General features: G+C 47.1%; 2 protein-coding genes across 3 annotated transcripts in view; both read right to left on the bottom strand.

Moving 5' to 3' along the window:
- Positions 1-6,463: 6,463 nt before the first annotated feature.
- On the bottom strand, positions 6,464-8,015 carry LOC117039126 (interferon-inducible GTPase 5-like). Its single transcript, XM_033136193.1, has 2 exons — positions 7,916-8,015; positions 6,464-7,813 (listed from the first exon to the last, which is right to left on the bottom strand). The coding sequence occupies exons 1-2, from the start codon at positions 8,013-8,015 to the stop codon at positions 6,528-6,530; spliced, it is 1,386 nt and encodes a 461-aa protein (XP_032992084.1). The 3' UTR covers positions 6,464-6,527.
- A 5,609-nt stretch (positions 8,016-13,624) lies between these two features.
- F11R (F11 receptor) overlaps positions 13,625-24,017 on the bottom strand; it is a 28,954-nt gene continuing 18,561 nt past the window's right edge. Inside the window, exons 5-10 of one of the 2 annotated variants that reach the window (XM_033174629.1) lie at positions 22,782-22,984; positions 21,454-21,556; positions 19,040-19,147; positions 17,371-17,380; positions 15,973-16,024; positions 13,687-13,811 (exon numbers count right to left, since the gene is read on the bottom strand). In XM_033174629.1, coding sequence (XP_033030520.1) covers positions 13,776-13,811; positions 15,973-16,024; positions 17,371-17,380; positions 19,040-19,147; positions 21,454-21,556; positions 22,782-22,984 — 512 coding nt within the window. In that variant the 3' untranslated portion in view covers positions 13,687-13,775. Of the gene's footprint in view, positions 13,812-15,972; positions 16,025-17,370; positions 17,381-19,039; positions 19,148-21,453; positions 21,557-22,781; positions 22,985-24,017 lie in introns of both variants that reach the window. The other variant, XM_033174628.1, reaches the window with a different exon arrangement.

Genomic DNA, 24,017 nt, shown 5'->3' with positions numbered 1-24,017 from the left:
GGGTATCCGGCTAGAAGAGCCACCGCTACAGTCGTGGCAAGGGCCCTTTTGCAGGAGATCATCCCGAGGTTTGGGGTCCCACGCAGGCTGGACAGCGACAGGGGGACCCACTTCACTGCAGAAGTGGTCCAACAGATTGCCAAGGCTTTGGGAATCAAGTGGGAGCTACATACTCCTTACCATCCAGCGTCATCAGGACAGGTGGAGCGCATGAACCAGGAGGTAAAGGTACAGCTTGGAAAGTTATGCAACAGCACTGGACTCAAATGGGTGAATGCGCTGCCCTTGGTGCTCCACAACATAAGGAGTGCCCCTACAGGACCCTTAAAGCTCTCTCCTTTCGAACTATTGTTTGGTAGACCCCCCCCTGTGTACAATACACAGTTTCCCCTCTCTGAACTTGACCTGGGGGAAGCGGAACTTACCACTTATGTGATTCAATTCCAACAACAATTACGCCGCCTCCACCAGTACGCGGCTGTAGAGGGCCAGAACTTACCAGCTGATATGGCAGTACACTCCTTCCAACCTGGGGATTGGATCCTCACCAAGGTATACCCAAAAGTGCCCCTGCAACCCACCTGGGAGGGCCCCTTTCAAGTGCTCCTCGTCTCACCCACTGCTGTTAAAATTGGGGAGAAGAACTCCTGGCTACATCATACTCGATGCAAGCTTACCCAACCCCCTCCGGACAATTTTGAGAGTGGGGGGGAGGACTATACGTTTGATAAACCCCCTTCTGCTCCAGACTCCTACATCGACGACCAAGATCCCGAAGAACTACAGACCGGACCTGATTCGGAGCCACAGGATCGGGCTCTACAGACCGGACCTGATTCGGAGCCACAGGATCGGGCTCTACAGACCGGACCTGATTCGGAGCCACAGGATCGGGCTCTACAGACCGGACCTGATTCGGAGCCACAGGATCAGGCTCTACAGTCTGGACCGGACCCCGGTGCCACCGAGTGGACATCGGAGCTCGTACCAGACGGCATCCGACTGCGCTTGAAACGCAATTGATAGATCAACGCACCCCAGCATCGCTCCCCAGTTCCTGTTCACCGCACCCCAGCATCGCTCCCCAGTTCCTGTTCACCGCACCCCAGCATCGCTCCCCAGTTCCTGTTCACCGCACCCCAGCATCGCTCCCCAGTTCCTGTTCACCGCACCCCAGCATCGCTCCCCAGTTCCTGTTCACCGCACCCCAGCATCGCTCCCCAGTTCCTGTTCGTCGTACCCCAGTTCCTGTTCACCGCACCCCAGCATCGCACCCCAGTTCCTGTTCGTCGTACCCCAGTTCCTGTCCATCGCGCCCCAGTCCCTGTGCCACCGTTCCCAAGTCTCCAGACATCGTTCCCGCCTGTGTTTTCGGACTTGCCGCCATTGACAGCTTTTGACAGCTGTTTGACAGCTCTCCGTGTTTTCGGACTTGCCGCTATTGACAGCTTTTGACAGCTGTTTGACAGCTCTCCGTGTTTTCGGACTTGCCGCCATTGACAGCTTTTGACAGCTGTTTGACAGCTCTCCGTGTTTTCGGACTTACCCCATTGACAGCTTTTGACAGCTGTTTGACAGTTTTCTGCCTTTTCAGAATTGCCGCTACTGAAAGCTTCTGACAGCTATTTGACAGCTCCCCGTGTTTTTTCGAACTGGCTGTCATTTGACAGCTTGCCTTGGACAGCTTACTTCGACAGCTTTTTCCTAAAAAAATGAACCCCATCACGATACTCTTCCTTTTCCCTTTCCTGGGCAGGCCCCTCGCTTGGACCTCTGAACACTGCCCTGGAATAATGACTGACTACCAATACCTGGACTTCCACCTTTTGGAACAGGGTGGAAAGCAAAATCCGGACCGGATTGGGGATTTTGACTTTTGCCTTCCCGAAAGCAGGACTCTGTTACGCCACTCACTGGTCCCCAAGATGAATGGGACACAGCAGTGGGAACTGTTTGTACGCTCCAAGGACTATAGGAGGCTGGGCTCAGCCTCCGTCATCCTAGATCAAGGGAGGTATCGCCTTACCTGTGTCAATGGCTCATACCTCCTCTTTAGCCATGGAGAGGTATCCAAGAGCCCTAATTGGACTGAAGTGCAGCAAGGTGGGGGCTCCCACACTTTTACTGACACTTCTTCTTCCCCCACGCAAAACCTCATTTTTGGGTTTCAATGTACCCGCCTGGTACCACCGCCTTCCAGACCCCTGATCCAAGGTATCTGCCTGAGACGTTTCTGTTGCTTATGGGACCTGGGTCCCACTGAGGACTGGAGGGGCTCTGACTACCTGGAGGGCTGGTATCACCCCATCCTGCCCTCAGACCCACCAGTTTGGGATCACACCGGACCCCTGCGATGTGGAGGAATTGCCAAGACAGCCTCCCTGTTGAACACCACTGATCCCCTTCACCCTGTTGGAACTGCTCCACGTCGCCTGGCTGCAGACTCTTCCATCCCTGAGCCAGACTTCCTCTCATCATGGGATCAAAACTCCTTCATCCAACTCCTTGGCAAGGTGGCCAAGGAGACAGAATACCCGAACTGTTGGATTTGTGCCCATGCCCCAAGCCACCTCCGGCAAGGACTTCCCCTGGTTCCTTTTGCAGTCACCCTGGAACAGCTCCGCCTAGGAAACGTGGCTTCATGGAACCTCACTGCCTTAAACCTTACCCACCAGTATCTGTATCTCACTGGTCCTACCCACGGACCCCTCTGCCGTGTTTTCTCTGGAGATGGTGCCTCAGTGGGGACTAGTTCCTGCGACACTTCTCTGGAAATCCACGAGAATGGACAAGTGACTGTTAGTACCCAATCAAAATCACATTTGGTCACTGACCTTCCATCAGCCTGGGCACTGGCAGTAGGTGCCAATCCAGTGGACCAGACCTCGCGCCCCAACATCGCCTTCCTCCACAGCTTCGCCTCTGGCAGGCTCGGGACTGACCTAGCCGGACTCTGGTGGATCTGTGCCCACCGTGCCTACCGATGGGTAAGCCCCCACATGTCTGGCTCTTGCTACCTGGGGTACATCGTCCCAGGGGTACGCGTCACCCAAGACCTACCTACTGGGAGACTGCGGAATAAGCGGGAGGAGCAAGCCCTCTCCGACCTGTCGGATGTGGCTGCAAATGGAGAGACCTGGGGAAGAGCCCTATTCCCAGCATACGGTGCCGGTTCAAACCACGTTGATATCCTGAGGCTCACCGATGTCCTCCTCAAATTCATGCGGGAGGCTGAGCAAATCACGGATTCGCTGACCACCGAACTCTCACAGGTGAGACAACTTGGAATTCAAAACCGAATTGCTACGGACTTTTTGTTATCGGCGGAGGGCGGGACTTGTGCTCTGATTGGCTCCGAGTGTTGCACATATGTGACAGATCAAACCCTGAACATTACAGGACATTTGAACAACATCCACCGTCTGACCTCCACTTTGCACGACATTCAACATGAAGGAATGTCAGACTTTGATCTTTGGAGCTGGTTGCCCAACTTGGGGTGGGCGAAACAACTTTTAAAGGGTATTTTTCTGGTCATCATAGTAATAGTGTTATGCATGTTAGTGCTTTGTTGTGTCTCTCGTTGCTGGACCCCATGCTGTTCTTTGACCCGCTGTCCCTTAAACCCACCTTCCTCCTCCATGTTTCCCCTCCGGGCTTACTATCATGGCCAGCCCACCTTCCCGGAATACGTCCAGTTAAGACACCTGGGGGAAGGTGAGTACCAAGTTACGGAGGTGTAGGTGTGGAGAAAAAGATTTGTGGTTCTGCGAACCAGATTACAAATCTTATCTCCAAGTGCGGGACTGATAGGGAAATTTACCCGCCACCACCTTCCCCCACTGCTATGCCTCCCCGGTAGCGAGTGCGGGACTCGTGAACTCGCTAAAAGCCCGACGATGAGCGGGCATTCTTTCCCCCCCTTTATGTCCATCTCCCTACACTTTACATGTCACACAAGCACCACATAAAACCCTCGTGATGAAGGGTTCCCCAAAATCCCAATCTGCGTTCCGAAAAAGCCCCTGGAAAAGCGCTTCTGTCAAACAGCGCTCCGCTGGTCTCCATTTTCTCAATGAACGGGAAACCCACCAATCAGGAGCATGCATTCAGCTCAGCCTGCAAAATGGAACGTTCAGGTCAGCTACTATGATTCAATCATCACCTTCACGCTTGACTGAACACTAAGTGGGTTTTGACAGGCTCCCTGCTGGGAGAACAATGGAATCGAAACCAAAATGTAACCAGTTGGGGAAACTATTAATTATAACTTGCAACAATGTATCAAATGGACAATTTAGACGCTGGGTGGCCCAATTTTGACAGCTCGAAATATTTATTATTGTAAAAATCCACAACTCCTGAACGCAGTGTCCGATTTGCTTGGTTCGGGTGTCTATTTGCTCCTTGTAAAATAACCTTTCTAACCCCTCGGTCCCCGCCATCCTCCGATCATCAGAAGTATATTATTTCGATACTGCATAATTTTTGGACTCTCCACTTAGTGGCTTTCATAATCCCCTAAGCAGCGAGTCACGTCCGCAGGAGGAGATACCCCCCTCCCGATAATCCAGTCAAGCACCCATCCATCAGTTACCATGGCAGCAGACATCCTCCTAGGAGCTTTCTATTGTCCTGACGCAGAAGAAACCTTCAATGTGTATTACACCCACCCTAGATCCATTCACCGGTTCCTGCCATCCTTCCTGTTATGCAAAACTTGTTTTTCCCCTATGTAAATTTTACTGTAACCTCCTCTCTCCCCTCCCCATCTCTGACGTTTCTGTGATGTATTTCGCTATGTATTCTGGGCTATCGCGGGAACTTTTAAAAGTCCAGGACACCCTTTGTTCGGGGTTCGGATCCTCCTGAACCTTGTTGCGCAATAAACTCCTTTGCTTTTGCTCCAATCTCCGGCTGGTCTCCATTGCCTCCGCAGCGAACCACGGGCTTCCTCCGTAGGACCGGGAGCTGAGCCTTCTCGACCCGGTAATTTCCGTAACAACATGCAACCAGTCCATGTGGAATGTAGGCACCTTATATATAGAAATGAGCAAACCAATGATAATTTAGGGAGTAGGCTAGCAGGCGGGGCTCATTACTTACATCATAGGAGCCTACACAACACAAAACACTTGCTGTGTGTAGGTTTTATTTTATTTGTTTTTTATCATATTTTGGAAATGTACATCCAGGTTTCCTTAACTTTTTGGGGGGGGGCAAGAGCGCGAGGCCCTAAGCTATAGCTTGTTTAGCTTATACGTAAATCCGACACTGGTCCACCTAGCTCTTCCCTTCGGGAGTCACCAAATAAAAACACTTTACAAATTCTGGGCTTACGCAGCCCAAACATTACAATGTGTTGCTTTTCCCCAGGTGTGCAGTTAGCCGCTGAAATCTGCAAACGGGTTTAAAATTCAAGGTTTGCCAAATTTCTAGGAATAAGGACTCTGGGATATCTAAAGTATGAGGTACACAGTTTGAGGCCTGACATTCACTGTATGTTTAAGAAGTGGTGGGAAAGTTAACCATCACACTGAGGATTAACTTCAAATACCGAGGTTCTACAAATACCGCCAACCTCTTTCTTGAAGTCAGTCAGGAGGAGGGCTGATCATTTGCTCAATGCTGTCCTCTAAAAAGTTTTTAAAATTCCTGAGATGTATTCTTGTAAATTTAATTACATTTATATCTTTTCTCCTCTGCTTTCTAATTCTTGGGGTTCTTAATTCTATTTCTTCCTTGCTATCCGCCAATTTCCAATTCCAATTTCCAATTTCCACTTCCAACACTTCTCTGGTTTCTAGCAACCCCTTTGCTCTGAATTGGAAAATTAATAATGATGAAGACTGTGTACTTCATCATCTTAAAAGGAAAATAGACACAAAAACAGAGGCTGGTGAGTTAAAAAGGGGGTTGATATAGGTAATTTGAACAGAAAACCCAATTTCTGAAAACAAGCACTGCAATTTCCTGGGTGGCACCTTTTTAAAGGTGCTAGAGGAGCATGGGTGCTTAACTGTGGGCTAATTCACACTTCCATTTTGTGCCTCCATTTCTAGTCACAGGTTTGTGATGTGTAGGCACGGGTTCAAGCCAGGAGTGGGGTATTTCTTTTCTCTCGTCACTTTCGGCGGGAAAACCCACTGTTTACCACCGAATCAAAACAAACACCAGTCTGTGGAACTAGGGGCCTCCTGAAAATTTCAGAACCCTGACCAAGCTACAGCTCCCAGAATTCTTTAAGGGAAGCCATGATGGTTTAAAGTGGCACCAGAGTACTTTAAATGTCTGGCATGAACGTGGCCCTGGTTGCCCTATTCATTTGGGGTTGAGACGTAATAACGTATTGCTGTCTGTTTCTGAGAGGGAGGGAGTCACTCCTGCTTTAGCCGTCTTAAGCAAGAGCAGGAACCTTCTGGGAGAGGAACCTCCTGCAGGAAGAAGCTACAGAAACGGAATATTTGAGTGCTTGGGCCATGTGCTTTCTTTCTCTGCTCTAGACATCATGTTTCTGTGTCCCTGGGTCAGAAGATCCCTCTGCTGCCTCCAGGGCTCACAATATGTTGGTCTGACTCACTTCTAGGCTTGTGGCTCATAAACATTTTGAGCAGCACCCGGTGGGCATCTGCTGCTGCCTCATCCACAAAAATCTTCAGCATATTGTACACCACGGTGAACGACGGGCCCATCTCAGCCACTGGCACCAGGTCTCTGGGCAGCTTCAGCGCTTTGCTGGCTGCCTCCATCAGCAGTTCCACCACCTGCTCATCGGTGATGGCCACAGCCAGCGGTGACTTGACCAGGGCTTTGAGCTGCTCCAAAGGCTGCCCCGTGTGCTCAGCTGCTTTCTTTAAGGAGGAATCATCCAAGCCAAAGCTGACACAGTAGCCCTGCAGGGTCTTGGCCAGGAGGTCCACGTTGCATGCGATCGAAAGTGCCGGGATGGGCACAGCCCGTTGGCCGCAGGCTACTGCCGATACCAGCCACATGTGCTCAACCATGGCGGCCTTCTTCTTCTCCAGGATGCGGTGGGAGATGTTGGGAGTGGCTAAGATGAAGGAGTGGCTCTTCTGTACATCCTGGGTCTCGCTGAGGCTCTCCCCAAGGAGGGGGAAGTCGTACTTGCTGGCCACAACGCTGGAGATCAGGAATACCTTGGGGGCTTTCACTCGCTCGGCCTGGAGGTCTTGCACACAGGCCTCTCGGATCTTCTGCAGGGCCACCACTTCGCTGAATCCAGATGGTTGGCTCTGCCGGGCAGCTTCCAGTTCCACATCCACCTTGGAGAGGACAAAGTAAACGTCCTTGCCAGCTTTCTTGATGTGACGAGACAGTTTGGCGTGGGCAGAGGTGAAGCGCTGAGAGGCAATGATGATGAAGCAGTCATAGCGGGATACTTTGATCTCCTCCAGGTAAGTTCTCACGCTGAAACCAGGAGCACTGATGCTTGGCAGGTCCCACAGAACCACGTTGGCATACTTGGGGTGTGAATAGGCCACAGGGTCCTTACTGGTGCCCGCCCCACCAGTAGGAGCAGCACCCTCATCCTCCTCATGCAGATCCCGGAAGGTGTTGATGAAGGTGGACTTGCCTGCTCCAGGTTCACCAGCGACACCCACATCCAGGCAGATGTTCTCCAGGCAGTGAAGAGCGTCTTGGAGCCTCTCGGATAGGTCAGAAAAACTCCCTTTCTCAAAGGCGCTTTTGAGTTCCTCAATCTGCTCCTTGGACAGTATGGTTTTGTCGTCGTCATCGTCATCCTCATCCTCTGCCCTTGAGGCAACTGTTGGCCAAGAAGGCCGTGGTCGGGCTAGAGGGAAAAGGCCAGGCGAGCAACACTAAGTTAACAGGAGCCTTGTAATAAAACACCGATCGGTATAGCACGGACACAACTTTATTATGGCAAAGTTACTTAAAGACTGTTTGTTCAGCAGAGCAGGCCTGTCAGCCTTTCCACTGAGAGAACCATGGTGGAAGTTGCCCACACAAAGAGTACCACCGATTCCATGCATCGGTCACCCACAGAGACCTCTGTGCAATTTATGCCCATTTTGCCACAACTACAGAGAGCAGCAACATTATAGAGGGATGCCAACTTCATACGACTTGAGCTATTCAGTTGGACCATACAGGGACACTCTCCATCTCCTCTGTGGAACACACAACAAAATATAAGTCACCCACACACCCCAATTCCTTCCTCACCACAGTCAGCTTGAGGAATGAAATTCGCTTAAGGAGTTTCATATCTCTATTGCAATAGTGTGAGCTCTATATAGTTCTTTCAGCTCATTTTGTTTTATCAAGTCAATCAGAACATATCACACACAGGATCAAAGTGTTTGTGTGCAGCTTAGTGGCTAAGAGACAAACTTAGCAACCCTGTTTATAGAGAGGGAAGTCCTGGATTCAGCAGGGCTCAATAGCAGCTGGTGCCCATTGAGACTGACAAGGCAAAAGACAGAGATGCCAATGATAAGTGGAGCCAGAGCCAATGACAGATCGTGCCACACAAGCGATAGGCTTGCAGGCACACTACCATGCCACCAGAGGGCAGCAGTTGGGTAGAGAGAGGCTGCAGGCACATAATTATGCCACCAGATGGCAGCAATGGGGAGAAAGAGGCTGCAGGCACACAATTGCACCACCAGATGGCAGCAGTGGATGGAAAGATATGCCACCATAAATAGAAATTATTAATAATAATAATTTCATTCTTTCATTCCCCATGCATCTGACTGGGTTGCCCCAGCCAATCTGGGCGACTTCCTAGAAATAATAGCCTAGAAATAACTGAAAGCCCAAATCTAGCACCTAACCATAAGCCCCTAACACTAATCTTTTGACCCTTAAGCTCTCAACCCCGACTCTCTAACTCTAACCTAAAGACAACTGTGAGGGAGTCAACTTTGTGAAAATGTCATATGTTCTTTAGCAGCGAGTCCTGCCTTGTAGGGGTTGGACCAGATGACTCTTGGGGGGTCCCTTCCAACTGTACAGTTCTGAGTCTATGCCAGGCCTTAAACACTCCAACCTGTCTCCACCCATAATCATGGAAGCTCCCTCCCCACTAGGGCTGCTGTCTCTCACCTCCCATCACCTCAGAACTGTGGCGGCCTTGCCACACTGGCTTTCCATGGTTCCACGTTTTGACGGTGTCCTAGTTTCCTGTACTCTAGGGCCACGGTTTGGGGCAGCAGCCGCTGCAGATGGCAAGCATTCTCCTGAAGGGCTTGGGGAGCTCAGATTTGTTTTCCAAGCAGTCTGGCCTGGCCTAGATGGTGCTATAGAAACCAGCCTTGGCCCAGAGCCTCCTCCCAATTGGCCAAGTTGGTCTTCCCAGTGTGATGTCAGAGGCAGGTCTGGGACTGCCAATTTGATGTGCCAAAAGGAAACAGTCCTACGAAGGGATGGAGATGTTTGCATACTGGGAAGCACCAAAACTAAAGAACATAAAATGCAGGCCAGTGGCTCACCTAGTCCAGCATCCTGTTCTCACAGTGGCGAAACAGATGCTCCAGAGGGAATACTCAAGCAGGACCTGAGCACAAGAGCCCTCTAGCAACTGCTGCATCCAGAAGCATTGCTGCCTCCAACTGTTGGGGCACAGCACAGCCATAGCCAATAGCCTTCTCTTTTATGAATTTGTCCAATCCTCTTTTAAAGCCAGTCTAGTTAGTGGCCATCACTGCCTCCTGTAGGAGCCAGTTCCTTCTTTTAACTATGCTCTGCATGCAGGAGGACTGTCTTTTATCTTCCCAGAATCCTCCGACACGCAGGAGGGTCTTTTACCAGCTTGGGTTGGTAACACAGCTTATGGCCACCCGAAACAGGATAGCTTGATCATGCATTTGTAACCTCATGGCTGGACTACTGCAATGCACTCTACATGGGGCTACCCTAGGGGTTGCCCCGGAGGCTGCAGGTGGTGGCTTGGTGCCATAGAGACTTAAGTTGCTAGAAGGCCTGCACACGACACCCTGTTTGCGGGATTCACACCGGCCGCTACCATCTCAGGCCCAGCTTACCTGAGAGACCGCTTTATCCCTTATACATCCAGCAGATTGCTGTGGTCTATGAGAGAGTCTCTCCTGGAAGATCCAAAGATCTCAGAAGCCCACTCCGCAGGAACTCGGATCAGGGCTTTTAGTGTGGCTACTGTCCTGTAGAATAGCATCCTTATCAAAATACAACAGGAGGCCCACGCTCTGCACTTTCCAGAAATAATTGAAGATATATTTATTCCAACAGGCTTTCCTAGATGGATAAATGGGTCTTTGTCACAAGTGTCAATTTGTTAGGGCCTTAATCTCACTTTAAATGTATTTGTTATTTTTGTGTTTTTAACTGTTTTTAATTGTCTTATGTGCAAGTTGCTTAAGATGGTGGTTTAGAAGGTGTTTAATATATTGCAATAATAACATACACTTGTAACAATAAATTAATAATATTGCAGTCAGCCAGGAAAGTGATGGGAATCTTTAGAGTTTTATAGCTAGGCCAGTAGAGGGCAGTGTGTCACTTTTCAGTGCTCATTTGTGAGCCAGTGACAGACACACAAACACACACACACAATCCCCTAATATAATTCCCAGTGTACTTGTTTAATTTTTTTAAAAAGTATTTTTTATTAAAAAATTTCTTGATTTACAAAAGTATGTGCAATGTCTCTCTCTTGTATTTTTCCATGTATCATTTTGCAAATTAGTTTCATTTGTTGAGACATTAGGAAGAAAAGGGGGAAAGAGGTGGGGGGGGAGATGGGGGTCGGGTGATGTTTCTATTTTACATAATGTATGTAGGGTTTGATGTCAGCGTTGCTTGTGCAGGTTCTCTGTTGTTCGCTTGTGTTCCTTTGATGGTGAGAGAGGTTGGGGTTGGCCTAGGGTGTTGTTGTTCATTTGTGGTTGGCTGTGGTGGTCTTTGTTTTCATGTGTGAGTGGGGTTGACGGGTGTTTTGGATCAGGTTAGCCATATTGATTTGTATGCTGTTGGTGGATTTTTGTCATTGTCTTGTTGGGCTGTGTGTGTGATAAAGGGGAGCCATACCAGGGTGAAGGCATCTTCTTCTATTTGTCCCAGTGTCAGTTTCAGCTTATTGGTTAATTTTCCTTAGTAAGGCTGTTTCCCATACTATTTGGTACCATTGGTCCATGCTTACTCCTGACAGGTCTCTCCAGTGTCTGGTTATGATGTTTCTGGCTGCTGAGAGTAGGTGGATTAGGAGTTCTTTGTGTTGTAAATGGGCATTATTGTCTTGGAAGATGTTTAGTAAGGCCAATTCTGGGGTGATTTCTAATACTTGCTTGGTTATTTTACATATTTCTCGTATGGTTGTCGTCCAGAATAGTTGGATTTTGGGGCACTCCCACCACATGTGGAGGTATGTGCCTGTGGAGGTGCATCCTCTCCAGCATTTTGGTGAGGTTCCTGGGCGTATTAGCGTAATTTTCTTGGCGTTAGATAACACCTGTGGGTGAGTTTCAGAGCGAGTTTTTTTCTTTTCGTTGATATGGATTTGAAGGGACGCACTTGTTTAATTAAAGGAACATTTGAGGAACAATAGAGAAATTGCGAAAAGGAGGGAAGTTCACAAATCTCTTAATGGGAAGGTGTGGGTGCTATTATTTGCATATCAGCCAGATATATTGCAATTTAAGTGCAACAACAACAAAAAGCTCTCTGCCCCAAGGCGATTACAGTTTAAACTTTGACCCAGAGGAATCCAGCACGATATGCACTGCTATATTAGTTCCACAGACAAAGTAGGCCTGTCTGTGGTTGCTGCAGAGTTCCTGTTTCTCTGCTTGGTAGTGTGAAGTCTATACATGTTTATTCAGAAACCAGCTCCATCAGGTTCAAAAGGGATTTGGTAAATCGGAAGAGGGCTGCCGACTTGTGGTGTTCATTGTGGCATCGTATCTCACGTGTTGCCGTTTTATTGCAGTTTGTTCCTTTTGATTCTTATGAGCTGCCCAGGTGCCTTCAATTATGGGGTTGCCTTCTGTGAACAAAATGCATGAATCTGGACCAACCTAAACGGCAAGCTTTCATTCAGGGATAGGGAATATGTCACTATTAGCCAGGTTCAAGGAAAGGGAATCTGTGGAGTTAGTTGAAAACAGAAGTAAAACTTTCCACATCAAGAGAGGAGCCAAGAAGTCCAAAGTTTCACATTATGCTGAACCTGGCGCCCCAATAACTGCCATTATTCCCAACCCTGCACAGACCTGTTTGGGATATAAGCAAACAGGAACCATTAACTGGACTGATTGAGATTTGTGGTTCGTGGCAGTGTTTCTCTCCCTCCACTTTCCTTCATTGGGTAAATTGTGAGGCTATTCAGAGGTAGCACCAAACCACTTTTTGCCATTTCAAGGAGGAGATTCCCACCCTCTCCCCTTCCTCCGTGCGCAAGGATTACATTCATGGCCTTGTGGGAACAGATTCATTTGGCCAAATACTGTAACGGGTTGCGCAAACCAGGCTTACAAGCCGCCTTGAAGCCCCCCCTGCAACACACAAAATCAAACCACCACTTTCCAGCTTCAGCCCAAGGCTCACACCTGATCACAGTCGCAACCGCACTGGTTTGGAGTTACATCTGCATAGCCTCGTGCCCCTGAGACACCCGCTGCCCGCTTGTGACTGTTACTCAAAGCGCAAAACATATTTAAACACAGAAGACAGGGTTCAAATGGTTTATTTTCAATTCTGTTTCCCAGCATACAAAATGATACAAGAACGTTGTAGCAGTATTTATAAAAGGCACATACGATAGCACTCTCAAGTTTGAAGGCCAACTCTCTAACACAGCATAAAAGCCACCACTAACACTGGCCCCAATCCACCCCACAGCTACGCATGCAAGAACTGTCAGATTAATGGGCCACAGCTGCAATCCTGTACCTGGGAGTAACCCTGACTTAATGCAACAAGACTGACTTCCAAGTAGATGTGGTTAGGACTGGGCTGTAAGACCCTATTCTAATTCTGTGCTGGATCGCAGCTACAGGGCAATACAATTTTGCATTGTGTGGCGGTAGACTTATCGATATCCTCTGGCCCCTCGTTGACTCTTCCAGGAAGCATCCAGACACGATTATTAATTCTGCTCTCAAAACCAATTCTCTCCTTTTTGGAGGCCAATCTGAGGTAGAAGGGGCTCGAGGTCAGGAAGGGATTTAATAGGTACAATTTCGCCTTAAGCCATCTCAGATTGTGGGATGCCACTGACATCCCAAAAGGCAATGTCCTACAGGTCAAACCTGGGCAGCTTGCAAGGGTCAAAAGGTAAGCCGAGGAGCCCCAAACTAAGTTTTCCAGGCTGCAATCCTAACCTCACTGAATTCAATAGGACTTGGTTGGTGGTATTCTATGAAGTTTTACAAAGCAGCAATAGTCCCTTCACAGTTAATTCCACCCAAACGAGAGGCACTGCGGTGGCTGTTTGCATTTGCTATGACTGCAGCTACTGAAATTTTGTCTCTTCTGTGTAAAAACTTCATTGCGTACGACCCTCGGAGTAGGCACGGTTAGGATTGCACTCGATGGTCAGGCCCCTTAATGAAACCACCTTGAATTGATGCTCTTCAGTTTAAAGCATTAAAAACAAAATTCATAACGGCACACACTTCATCTTTTCTTAAAAACAGTTATTTTAAAAAAATCACGCTTAATTACAAAGATTCATAAGGAACATTTACAACAGCCTCAAGAGGAGGGAGAGGTTAGACTTTAATACACGGTGGAAGGCAACATGAGAGTGGAGATCAGACCAAGAAGGAAGACGTCTGTTTAAATTCACCCTGGAAAATGAGAGAGAGAGAGAGAGAAGAAACCTCTAAGTTACACAGCATGAGAAAGCCAGCAGGGCAGCCTCCCCCCAGCTCTGGCTTTTTGGACTACAATTCTCATCAGTCCTCAGCCAGCTTGGGGGAGGCTGCTGTAGAGAGCCACACCGCATAAATTCAGAACCCCAAAGTTTCAAGGCGCATAATCCTCACAGCTCTTAGCTGTACGCCTGCATCTCCTCCCGTCCTCGGGAGTGATCCTGCACCACCAGCATGCCACGATTGCTAACAATGGCCACGTGGCCACAAAAGGATGGCAGAGTGTTTAATAGTAAACACTTTGCCCTGATATTGCACTTTCCAAGCATTCAAAACTTGTCACACACATTGGCTTCTTGTTATCCTTACAACAACCCTCTTAAGGTGGGCTTGCTGTCACAGGTGTGTGTGTGACTGTGTGTTGAAGCTGGGGCACTGAACTACTATTATGTTCCTAGATATGCTGCAAGCCACCCAGAGTGGCTGGGGAAACCCAGCCAGATGGGCAGGGTATAAATAATAAATTTATTATTATTAATTATTATTAATTATTATTAATTATTATTATTATTATTATTATTATTATTATTATTATTATTATTAATTGCCTTTGGATTTTTTCCAACAGCCACCCAACATCCGAACTTGTAGCTTGGACACAGCCAATACTTTCTCTCCAGACCAGTGATTCCCAAAGTGGGCAGGACCACCCCTTGGGAGGGAATTACACGGGGGGGGGGGTCCTAACAAGTAAGGGGGCATTGCAGGTGGGCCCCTCCAAGCACATGGATCACTTATTTAACAAATGACCAGGCTAGAGCCTAGAGCCCTAGACTAAAGCAAAACACCTCCCTTGCTTCATATTTAAAGTTTTACAGCTCTTATCACTTCCAAAGCTATTTCCTTTGGTCACGTTTGTTTGCAGTCATGATGCAGAGTTGTCACAAGATAGCCAATTATTGGTAATAGCTATTTAGTAAAGGTAAAGGGGACCCCTGACCATTAGGTCGAGTCGCAGATGACTCTGGGGTTGTGGCACTTATTTTGCTTTATTGGCCGAGGGAGCCGGCATACAGCTTCCGGGTCATGTGGCCAGCATGACAAAGCCGCTTCTGGCGAACCAGAGCAGCACACAGAAACGCCGTTTACCTTCCTGCCGGAGTGGTACCTATTTATCTACTTGCACTTTGACGTGCTTTCGAACTGCTAGGTGGGCAGGAGCTGGGACCAAGCAACAGGAGCTCAACCCGTTGCAGGGATTCGAATCGCCGACCTTCTGATCTGCAAGCCCTAGGCTCTGTGGTTTAACCCACAGCGCCACCCGTGTCCCTAATAGCTATTTATTTTCTTACAAATTAGCTATTGTACATCTGTGGTAGGTGGTGGTTTGTGCATGTTTGGTACAGTCATACATGGCCGCTTCAGGTTGCGTGATTTCGGGTTGCGCACCGCGCCAAACCCAGAAGTACCAGAACAGGTTTTTGGCATGCGCAAAAGTGCTAAATCATGCTTTGCGCATAAGCACCGTATCACGACCCACGCATTCACAGACACAGCGCTGCGGGTTGCGAATGTGCCTCCTGTATGGAACCCGAACGTCCACTGTAGTTATAAATATTCTATGCTATAAACTTCATTCACCCCTTATGTTTTTGTTAGTGAGAATGTGTCAAAATATTTTTCATGCAATATTCTTTGCTGCGATCAATCTATCTATCTGCAAGCTTAGATCAGATCGTATATTTATTTTGGCATGTATTTATTTTTCAAATAAGCACACAATCAGTTTGTTGCCGTTTTGAACTTCAGTTCCGAAGAATTCATTTTACTGGGTTGGGTAGGGCAGTGGCCCCCTAAAAGTTTGGAAACCACTGGTCTAGGAAATCACCTGAGCTGATGTGTGCTGTCCGAGAGAAACTACATAGGTACCCTTGAAACAATATCACGTCCCACCTTTTGCTCTTCCAAATAAATAAATAAATTCATGAGCATGTTTGCAAACCCACCAGAGACGCAAGTGGCCCCATCAATCCTCCCAGTCGGAGGCTGCCAAAAACACCACTCATTACATCATTGCCACGCCTAGCAAAACCAGCTTTTCTAGGGAAAGAACAGAGCAAGTTCCTGTTCTACTTACATCACTTCGGGTAGAAGGTTGGCTGTAAATGACCTTCTTATTGCTGGTGGTGCTAAAACAGGTGGAGAAATGAGAGATTAGAGGCAGGGACCTGGCAATAGAGGAAGATATCCCAGAAGCGGAGGCAGAAGGCAGAATGCTGAGGGTGCCATCCAGCTAAGTCCCAGGCCATATTCACACCAATTCACAGATTGCAGAGTTGGAAGGGGCCACCAAGGGTTATCTAGTCCTACCCTCTGCAATGCAGGAACCACAACTCAAGAACCCCTGATAACCTCTGCTTAAAAGCCTCCAGTGAAGGAGAGTCCACCATCTCAGGTAGTCGGTTCCATTGTCAAAAGGCCTTACCATCGGAAAGTTCTTCCTAATGTTTAGTTGGAATTTCCTTGTCATTTTAATTCATCAATTCAGGTCCCACCCTCTGAATCAGCAGAAAACAAGCTTGCTCCATCTTCCATGTGACAGCCCTTCAAATATTTGAAGATGGCTATCCTATCACAAGTCTTCTCTCACCCAGGCTAAACATCCCGAACTCCCTCAACCATTCCTCATAAGGCTTGGTCTCCAGACCCCTGACCATCCTGGTTGCCCTCCTCTGCACACCTTCCAGCTTGTCAACACCCTTCTTAAGCTGCAGCGCCCAAAACTGGACATAAGAATCCAGGTGGGGGTCTAACCAAGGCAGAACAGAGTGGCACTTTGGCTTTTCTTGAGGTGGACACTCTACTTCTGTTGATGCAGCCTGGAATCGCATTAGCTTTTTTGGCTGCTGCATCACACTGTTGGCTCTTAACATGAGTCAACAGAGTTCCCTGTGAAGCGAGAGTGAGTACTAAACCACTCTGGTAACTGTAGCTCTATGAGGGGAATACGGGTGTCCTATCACCTCTCAGCACGCTTAACAAACTACAGTTCCCAGGATTCTTTGGATGAAGAAGCCATAACTGTTTAAAGTGGCACCACAGCGCTTTAAATGCATGGCATGAATGTGGCCCTATTTAGAGCAGACCCACCTTAGCCATGCCGGTTAATTTCAGTGGGCCTACTCTGAGTAGGGCTAACACCAGATGCAACCCCTTTTGGCATATAAGCAATGTATACAAGTTCGTTAATAAATAACCCTGGGCACCTGACACCCAGAAGCTCCCACCGGGAGGCTGGCACACCGTGGCTCCTTCCGCAAGCACCACCTACTCCCAACCACCCTCTTTGGTGGCTAGGAATGAGGCCAAGGGGAGCCCAGTGGCCCCCAAGCCTCAGCCAACATATAAGAGTTTTGGGGGCAGGAGGAATATGTGGGGAGGGGATGAGAGAGGCAGGGCAATGTGGGCTGGGAAGAAGGGCTCTGGTGGAGGAGACGCTGCCGCCGCCAACCCAACTGGTCAAGCTTCTACTCACTCTCTTCTTTCTGAAAAAGAAGGAAAAAAACAATTTTAGCCAACAAGGCAAACTTCAGTTTCCTCAAATCAGTTGGGCAAATCTTCTTCTTCTTACAATTACATTTGCACCATACATTCAAAGCACAGGGACACCCCTTTAAACAGTCATGGCTCCTTCCCCAAACGAGTTCTGGGAGCTGTAGTTTGCTAAGGTGCTGAAGAGTTCTGAAGAAACACCCATATTACCCCACTCCCAGAGCTACAATTTCCAGAGTGTGGTCTTCTCAGGGAAGTCTGGGAATTATAGCTCTGGGAGGAGAATATGGGGGGGGGTCTCTTCACAACTCTCAGCACCCTTAAACTACAACCAGGCTGCATTCACACTCTACATTTAAAGCAGGATTGTATCATTTGAACCGTCATGGCTTCCCTCAGAGAATCCTGGGAAACGTACAATTTGCAGAGTTCCCAGTGTGGAGACAAAGTTGGGTTAGGATCTACTTGGACTTCTTTTGGGGGCACTTGACTATCCCCAGTAAACTCTGTTCCTATTTCTTGAAAGGGGTGAGACACAAGAGAGAGGGAGAAGATGTGATGCTTCGAGCTTTTCAGAAAAGGAGAAGGAAGGAGTGCAGTGGTATCTTCTGAAAGTACCACAGATGCTCTACTGTCTAGACTGCAAAAAGTCACATTCAGCTGATTTGCTGATCAACTTCCCTTTCGTATTGTTCCAAGCCTAAACTGACTGCTTGCGGTCATATTTGTGATGCTCTGTAACATGTCTCTAAAAAGCTATCCTCTCTGCTTGTATGCAGTTTCCTTTGAGGAGCTAGGCCGAGACCTTGCCCCGTCTGCGCAGCGCTCAAAGCAACCACTTTTGAATAAAGAAGATTCTCAACAGTTCTTAATCCTAAAACTTCCATGTGGAGACTATTTCTTGGACTCCACATCTGGGAATATGAAATAACTATTAATCCACTCTGGAAATGGGGAATTCCCCTCTGAGGGGAATAGGGCACCCTTAAGAAACTTCCTTTCCCAGGATCCTTTGGGGGAAGCCATGGCTGTTATAAAGGGATTGGATACTGCTATAAATGTATGGTGTGAATGTGGCTTGGCTATAGTTTGTTAAGGGTGCAGGGTTGCTAGGAGACCCCCAATTCCCCACAAAATGCTACAATTGCCAAAGTGGAATAACAATATTTCTGGGAACTGTAGAACTGGGAGAAGAACAGGGGCCTCCTAACAACTCTTAGCACCTTTAATAAACTATAGCTCCCAAAATTCTTTGGGGGAAGCCATGACAGTTTCAAGTTCATCACTGCTTTAAATGTTTAGTGTAAATGCGGCCTAGGTCAGCCTTTGCCAGCTTGGTTCTTTCCAGAGGTTATTGGCTACAGCCCCCCTCAGCCACCGGCTGGCAGAGTTGCCTCACAGGATTATTTAAGAGCCTTACATGCACCTCACCTATGTCATTTATGGCCACGATTTGACAACCATGTAAGGTAGTCCAACGTTATCCCCACATTGCAGGCTCCCGCCTATTTGGGGAAGTGCATTTGGGGATATTAAACCAAACACCAAGCCCAGAAAACCTTGCGAGGCCGCCTCAGTGGAGGAAGCCGCATATATAATCAAACTAAACACTGCATGACATGATCGGTTCAAGCGCATAGCCTGCTACTTACTGCTGAAGAAGCCCCGGGTGTAGGCGAACCAGACCCCAAAGATCACCAGGCCTAGGACGATGAGAAGCACCACCACAGCAGCAACAATGCCGCCCACGTTGACTTCACCTGCACACAAAAGGAAGATGGTACTCCGCTCTTAAGTTATTCCAAAAAGGAGCCTGTCACGGAATCACAGAGTTGTAGAGTTGGAAGCGACCCCGGGGGTGATTCTAGTGCGATGCAGGAGTCGCAGCTAAAGAATCCCTGGCAGGCAGCCACCCAAACTTCTGTTTCAAAACCTCCACTGAAGGAGAGTCTGTACTGAAGGGGACACCTGTACACCTGTACACCTGTATACCCTGGACCAACTCTAATTCATTGGAGGTTTTCTCCTTCAACTTTGGCTAAAGTGGGGCAGCAAACCTAACACGCAGGGAGATTTTGTTTCTTACTCATTTCTCTCTTTACAGCAGGGGTGTCTAATGATGGGTTTTTTCTGCCTGTGGACTGTTGTCACCTTTGGCCAACTGCCTTGGGGGTGCCACCCCACACTTGTAATAACTTTCCTCTTTATCTGGTAATTCCCCATTCCTACTGGGCTTCTGCGGCCTTATCCTGTTTTTCCAAAGATACATACTAGAATGTACTTGGAATGCCAATTAATGGATTAGCTTCATGTATCTTTCCGTCATTCCTGCCCTGTCACCCAGATCCTGTTGTTTGTGATCTTACTTCCCATTTTCCAATCCCATACTTCAGCCAACTCATCTTGGGAAATTCCTGACCTTTTTTCCCCAATAGTGGAAAGTACCTTCTAAATCCCCGTATCCTAATACCGATCAAGGCTGTATACAATGAGGGAGGGATGTTAAGCTCCCTCTGAGAGCACCAAAATTTCATATTTGGAAATTCATTATTCATAAAAAGAATACTAGAACATAATGAAGTAATAACTGGCTTTACCTTACCCATGGACCCTCTAATTTTACCATCTGAATATGTTGAAGAAACTGCACTAAGGGGACAGGGAATTAATGCAAACATCTCTTAATTTGCTGCCAGAATGGTTACAGCATTTGTAAAAATTGGGGGCAGGGCAGGAATGAGAATACCATCCTCGAGAGAATGCATAACTAAAATCTGGGGATACAGTATATGTATGGTTAAGCTTACATAGATGGCGAGAAACACAAAGGGGAGACAAGAAGATGCCTTTACAGCATTGAGAAATGGGAGTCTTTTTATAATGTACTGGAGGAATAAGGTACAGGATAATGTACACATTTGCAACCTTGTGATATTGATTTATTTTGTTTGATTTTGGAAATGTGCTCCCATTACGTTTAGTTCTAGATATCCCCTTCTATTTTTATTTTTATTGTCATCTGTTATAGTACCATGTTGTTGTTGTTGTTTGTGTGTACACACACACAGACAAAACGAACGAATATAATGCAAGTGAAAAGTGGGCAACTGCAACGGATAATACACCAGTCAAATTTAAAATTGCGATTAACTCTTTCCTGGGATACACATATATTTAGGCACAAAAGAGAGAGCTAAGGTAGGTAGGTTTATTTCGGCCATGTGGCCCATATCACATCGCAAAACACATTCATCATAATACACACAGAGTAAAACAATTTAACAAATTTAAACAATACAGTACGAAACCAATTTTAAAACAACCCATTTACACCCTTCCATCTAAGTCACACTGAGATCTGAGTAGTCCAACTGAAATAGTTTTTTTTAATTAAAATAAAAATCTGTTAAAATTAATTTATCACCTATTTTATCACCCCAATAATAGGTCTTAATTATTTTCTGCATTGTCATAAATGGGAAGAGAACCATTCCTCTTCTTTGTAAATAGCACATTAGTCAAAAACCTAGCGACCATATGGGTTCTATTTGGTTCCTCGTCATTTAATAAGTAAATTAATTTAGCATCCTGAGTTCCATCTTGGGTTTTCTTCAAAAGTGGAACCAAAAATTTGGACCGAGCTGGCGAATGAATTGGACAGCAAAAAAATATATGCTGTAAGGATTCTATGGAACCACTATTACAGTCGCAAAGGAGGGAGATTTGACCATTGGAAAGTCTATTGCCCAAAACATTTGATGGGAAAACATTAAATCTGGCTTTTATGAAGGCATACCTATACCTCACAACAGAGAGATTGGTTAAGTAGAGAGCTAACATTATTCAGTAAACTGTTTCCAGTGCCTTCATCCTCAAAGACCCTTAAAACCTAAACAATATATAAGGGAAGCTCTGGCATATTATATATTTATGCATTTTTTTGTAAATATCTGTAAAGGCATTTAGGTTTAAGTTGCAAAGATCTGCTCTCAGGCGTTCGTTCCCTCCACAGCCGAACAGCAGGGGCGGCTGTTAAGGCAACCCACCATCAGTTGGGCCTACTCACTGGTCTCCATGCGCACCGTGTCGGACTTCTGGGGGGCCCCAACTTTGTTGTCCGCCTGGCAGTAGTAGTCCCCAGCGTCATAGGCCATTGCGGGCTGAAAAGACTGAAAGAGAGGGAGAAAAAGAGGGGTCTCAGCAGCACGCAATTCCCAGGGGTCAGGAGACCTCTCGTCTACTCGAAAGCCAGCAGTAATGGGAAAGGAGGCGCAAAGAATCTGCAATTTCAGCCCATGCCAGCCTGCTGTGTGCTCACCTTCAAACCATAGTCTGATTTAAAACAGCATGCAAGCAGAGCAATACAGTTATTTCTTGCCTTTTTTTGTACTTAGTATGGGGCATTATCTTCGCCCCCTCCAACCCCACTTTCGTGTTCTCCCAAAGAAACCCAGGCCCCTTTTAAAACGTCTTGGCTTCCCCCTCCCAAAACTGTAGTTTGTTAAGGGTGCTGAGACTTGTTAGGAGATCCTCTATTCCCCTCGCCGAGCTGCAATTCCCAGCGTGGTTTAACAGCCGACTGCACTTCCTCGGCAACTCTGGAAACTTGGTAGTTCGGTGATAGGAATAGTAAGGCCTCCAAAAAACTCTCGGCACCCTTGAAAGTAACATTCTTTGGGGGAAGCCATGACTATCTAAAGTCGTATCATGGTGCCTTAAGTAAGGCAGTGTGGTGTAGTGGTTAGAGTGTCGGACTAGGACCTGGGAGAGCAGGGTTCAAATCCTCACTTGGCCATGGAACTCCCTGGGTGATCTTGAGGGCCAGTCAGTGCCTCTCAGCCTAACCTACCTCACAGGGTTGTTGTGGGGAGTTTAATGAGGTGTGTATGGGGGGGACGGACCACAAAAGCCACCTTGGGAGAAAAAGGTGGGACATAAAGGCAAAATAAAATAAAGACTAGTGCGTGTGTGTGTGGTGTTAAGGTAGCATAACTGAGAGTAGAAGACTTACTATTCCTCACAACTGGCCTCCCCTCTCAACAAACCTCACGCCCAAGGACCCCTTGTTTTTCAACACACAAGGCTGCCAAACTTTCCAACAGTCCCCACTTGCCCACTCCCAACCAAAGGCCTTCAAAAGCTTGCCAGGGCAGAATTACACCATGTAACCATCTCAGTACGAATAATGCAGTATGTGCTTTGAAGTGTTTTCTACAGTCAAACAGTGTATGTTACAGAATAAAATAAAAATTGAGTTGCAACGGGTTCCCCCCCTCTTCTTCCTCTCTCCCCACCCCCAAATCCAAAGTCAGAGTAGCACCACCACCACCACCACCCCACAATTTTTTTTTTGGCAGAATTCACAAAGCTTAGAGCCTGTTTTTAAGACCCTACCAGAAGCCCCGTCTTGGGGTCCAACGTGTAGGATGAATTCCTGAACAGGGAGTTGGTTTTGGGGTCTTGGGGCATCGGGATGTTGTCTTTGAACCAGGTGAAGGTGGGAGGCGGGGAGCCGTCTGTCTCCTCACAGGTGAGAACCGCTTTGTTGCCAATGGTGACCACAGGGGGCACTTGGGCCTTGGGCTTCGAAGGCGGGACTGCAAGGCCAAGAGACGTCCGTTAGAGAAACGAAGGTGTTGTTGCAGGAACACTCAGTTAGTTTGTGGAAGGCGAGCAGCTATGCAGGACAACTTGAAAAAACATGCACTCCACTGGTCCTAAATTTCTTTGCTCTAAACCAGAGGTTCCCAGGCTACTTGAAAATTGCTGAGGGTCTTTGTGGATCACTTAAATGATTTTTAATGGGAAATGATGAATAATTAATTGAATAAAATGTTTAAAATAACTTTTACAAAAAAAAACCAAGAAGCTTTTCTATTAGGAATTCTAGGCGCCGAAATTCCAAGGGAACAGAAAAGACTATATGCAATGACAGCTGCGTGGATGCTGCTAGCCCAGAGATAGAAAGAAGACAAAGTCCCCACCAAAGAAGAATGGCAGATCAAGTTGCTGGACTGTGCCGAAATGGCAAAAATGACCGGAAAAATCAGAAAGACCAACATTTTAATAAGGAATGGGGGAAGATTTATAATTTACCTTGGGGACCACTGCAAACAATTAAAATTGTTAGTGGGGTTGCAATAACACTTGTAATGTAACAAGAACTATGGATAAAATGGAGATATAAAATGTTTGGATTATCATATAAGATGCAGTTTTAACAATGGGACCCATAGAGGGGAAAGAAGGAAGTCTAGAGATTCGTGGGAATCTCGTACTTATGGAAGGTGCTGTGGTATGACTGTAAATTATAATATGTAAAATCAAATACTGTATATTAATACTTTTAAATCCAGGAAAATCTTCTCAAAAGTCGGGGGTTGTCTTATAAGCCGGGTGGAGAATCTGCAGTCGAGTATATCTCAAACTCTATATTTTAACTGGAAAAGTTGGGGGTCGTCTTATACGCCCAGTCGTCTTATACGCTGGAAAATACGGTAAGCAAATCTGGGGGTGGATTCTGCTTGTTGTTGCAATTGCATTGCACGCCGCTAGACCCTGGATCAATTTTTTCATTGTATTTTTACAGACACACCACGGACCAGGGGAAGGGCCACAGCTCAGTGGCAG

Source organism: Lacerta agilis, chromosome 17 (genome assembly GCF_009819535.1).
Source record: "Lacerta agilis isolate rLacAgi1 chromosome 17, rLacAgi1.pri, whole genome shotgun sequence".
NCBI classification, from domain to species: Eukaryota; Metazoa; Chordata; class Lepidosauria; order Squamata; family Lacertidae; genus Lacerta; species Lacerta agilis.
The sequence above is the reverse complement of the archived record's forward strand: the minus strand, read 5'-3'. Positions and strand labels throughout refer to the sequence as shown.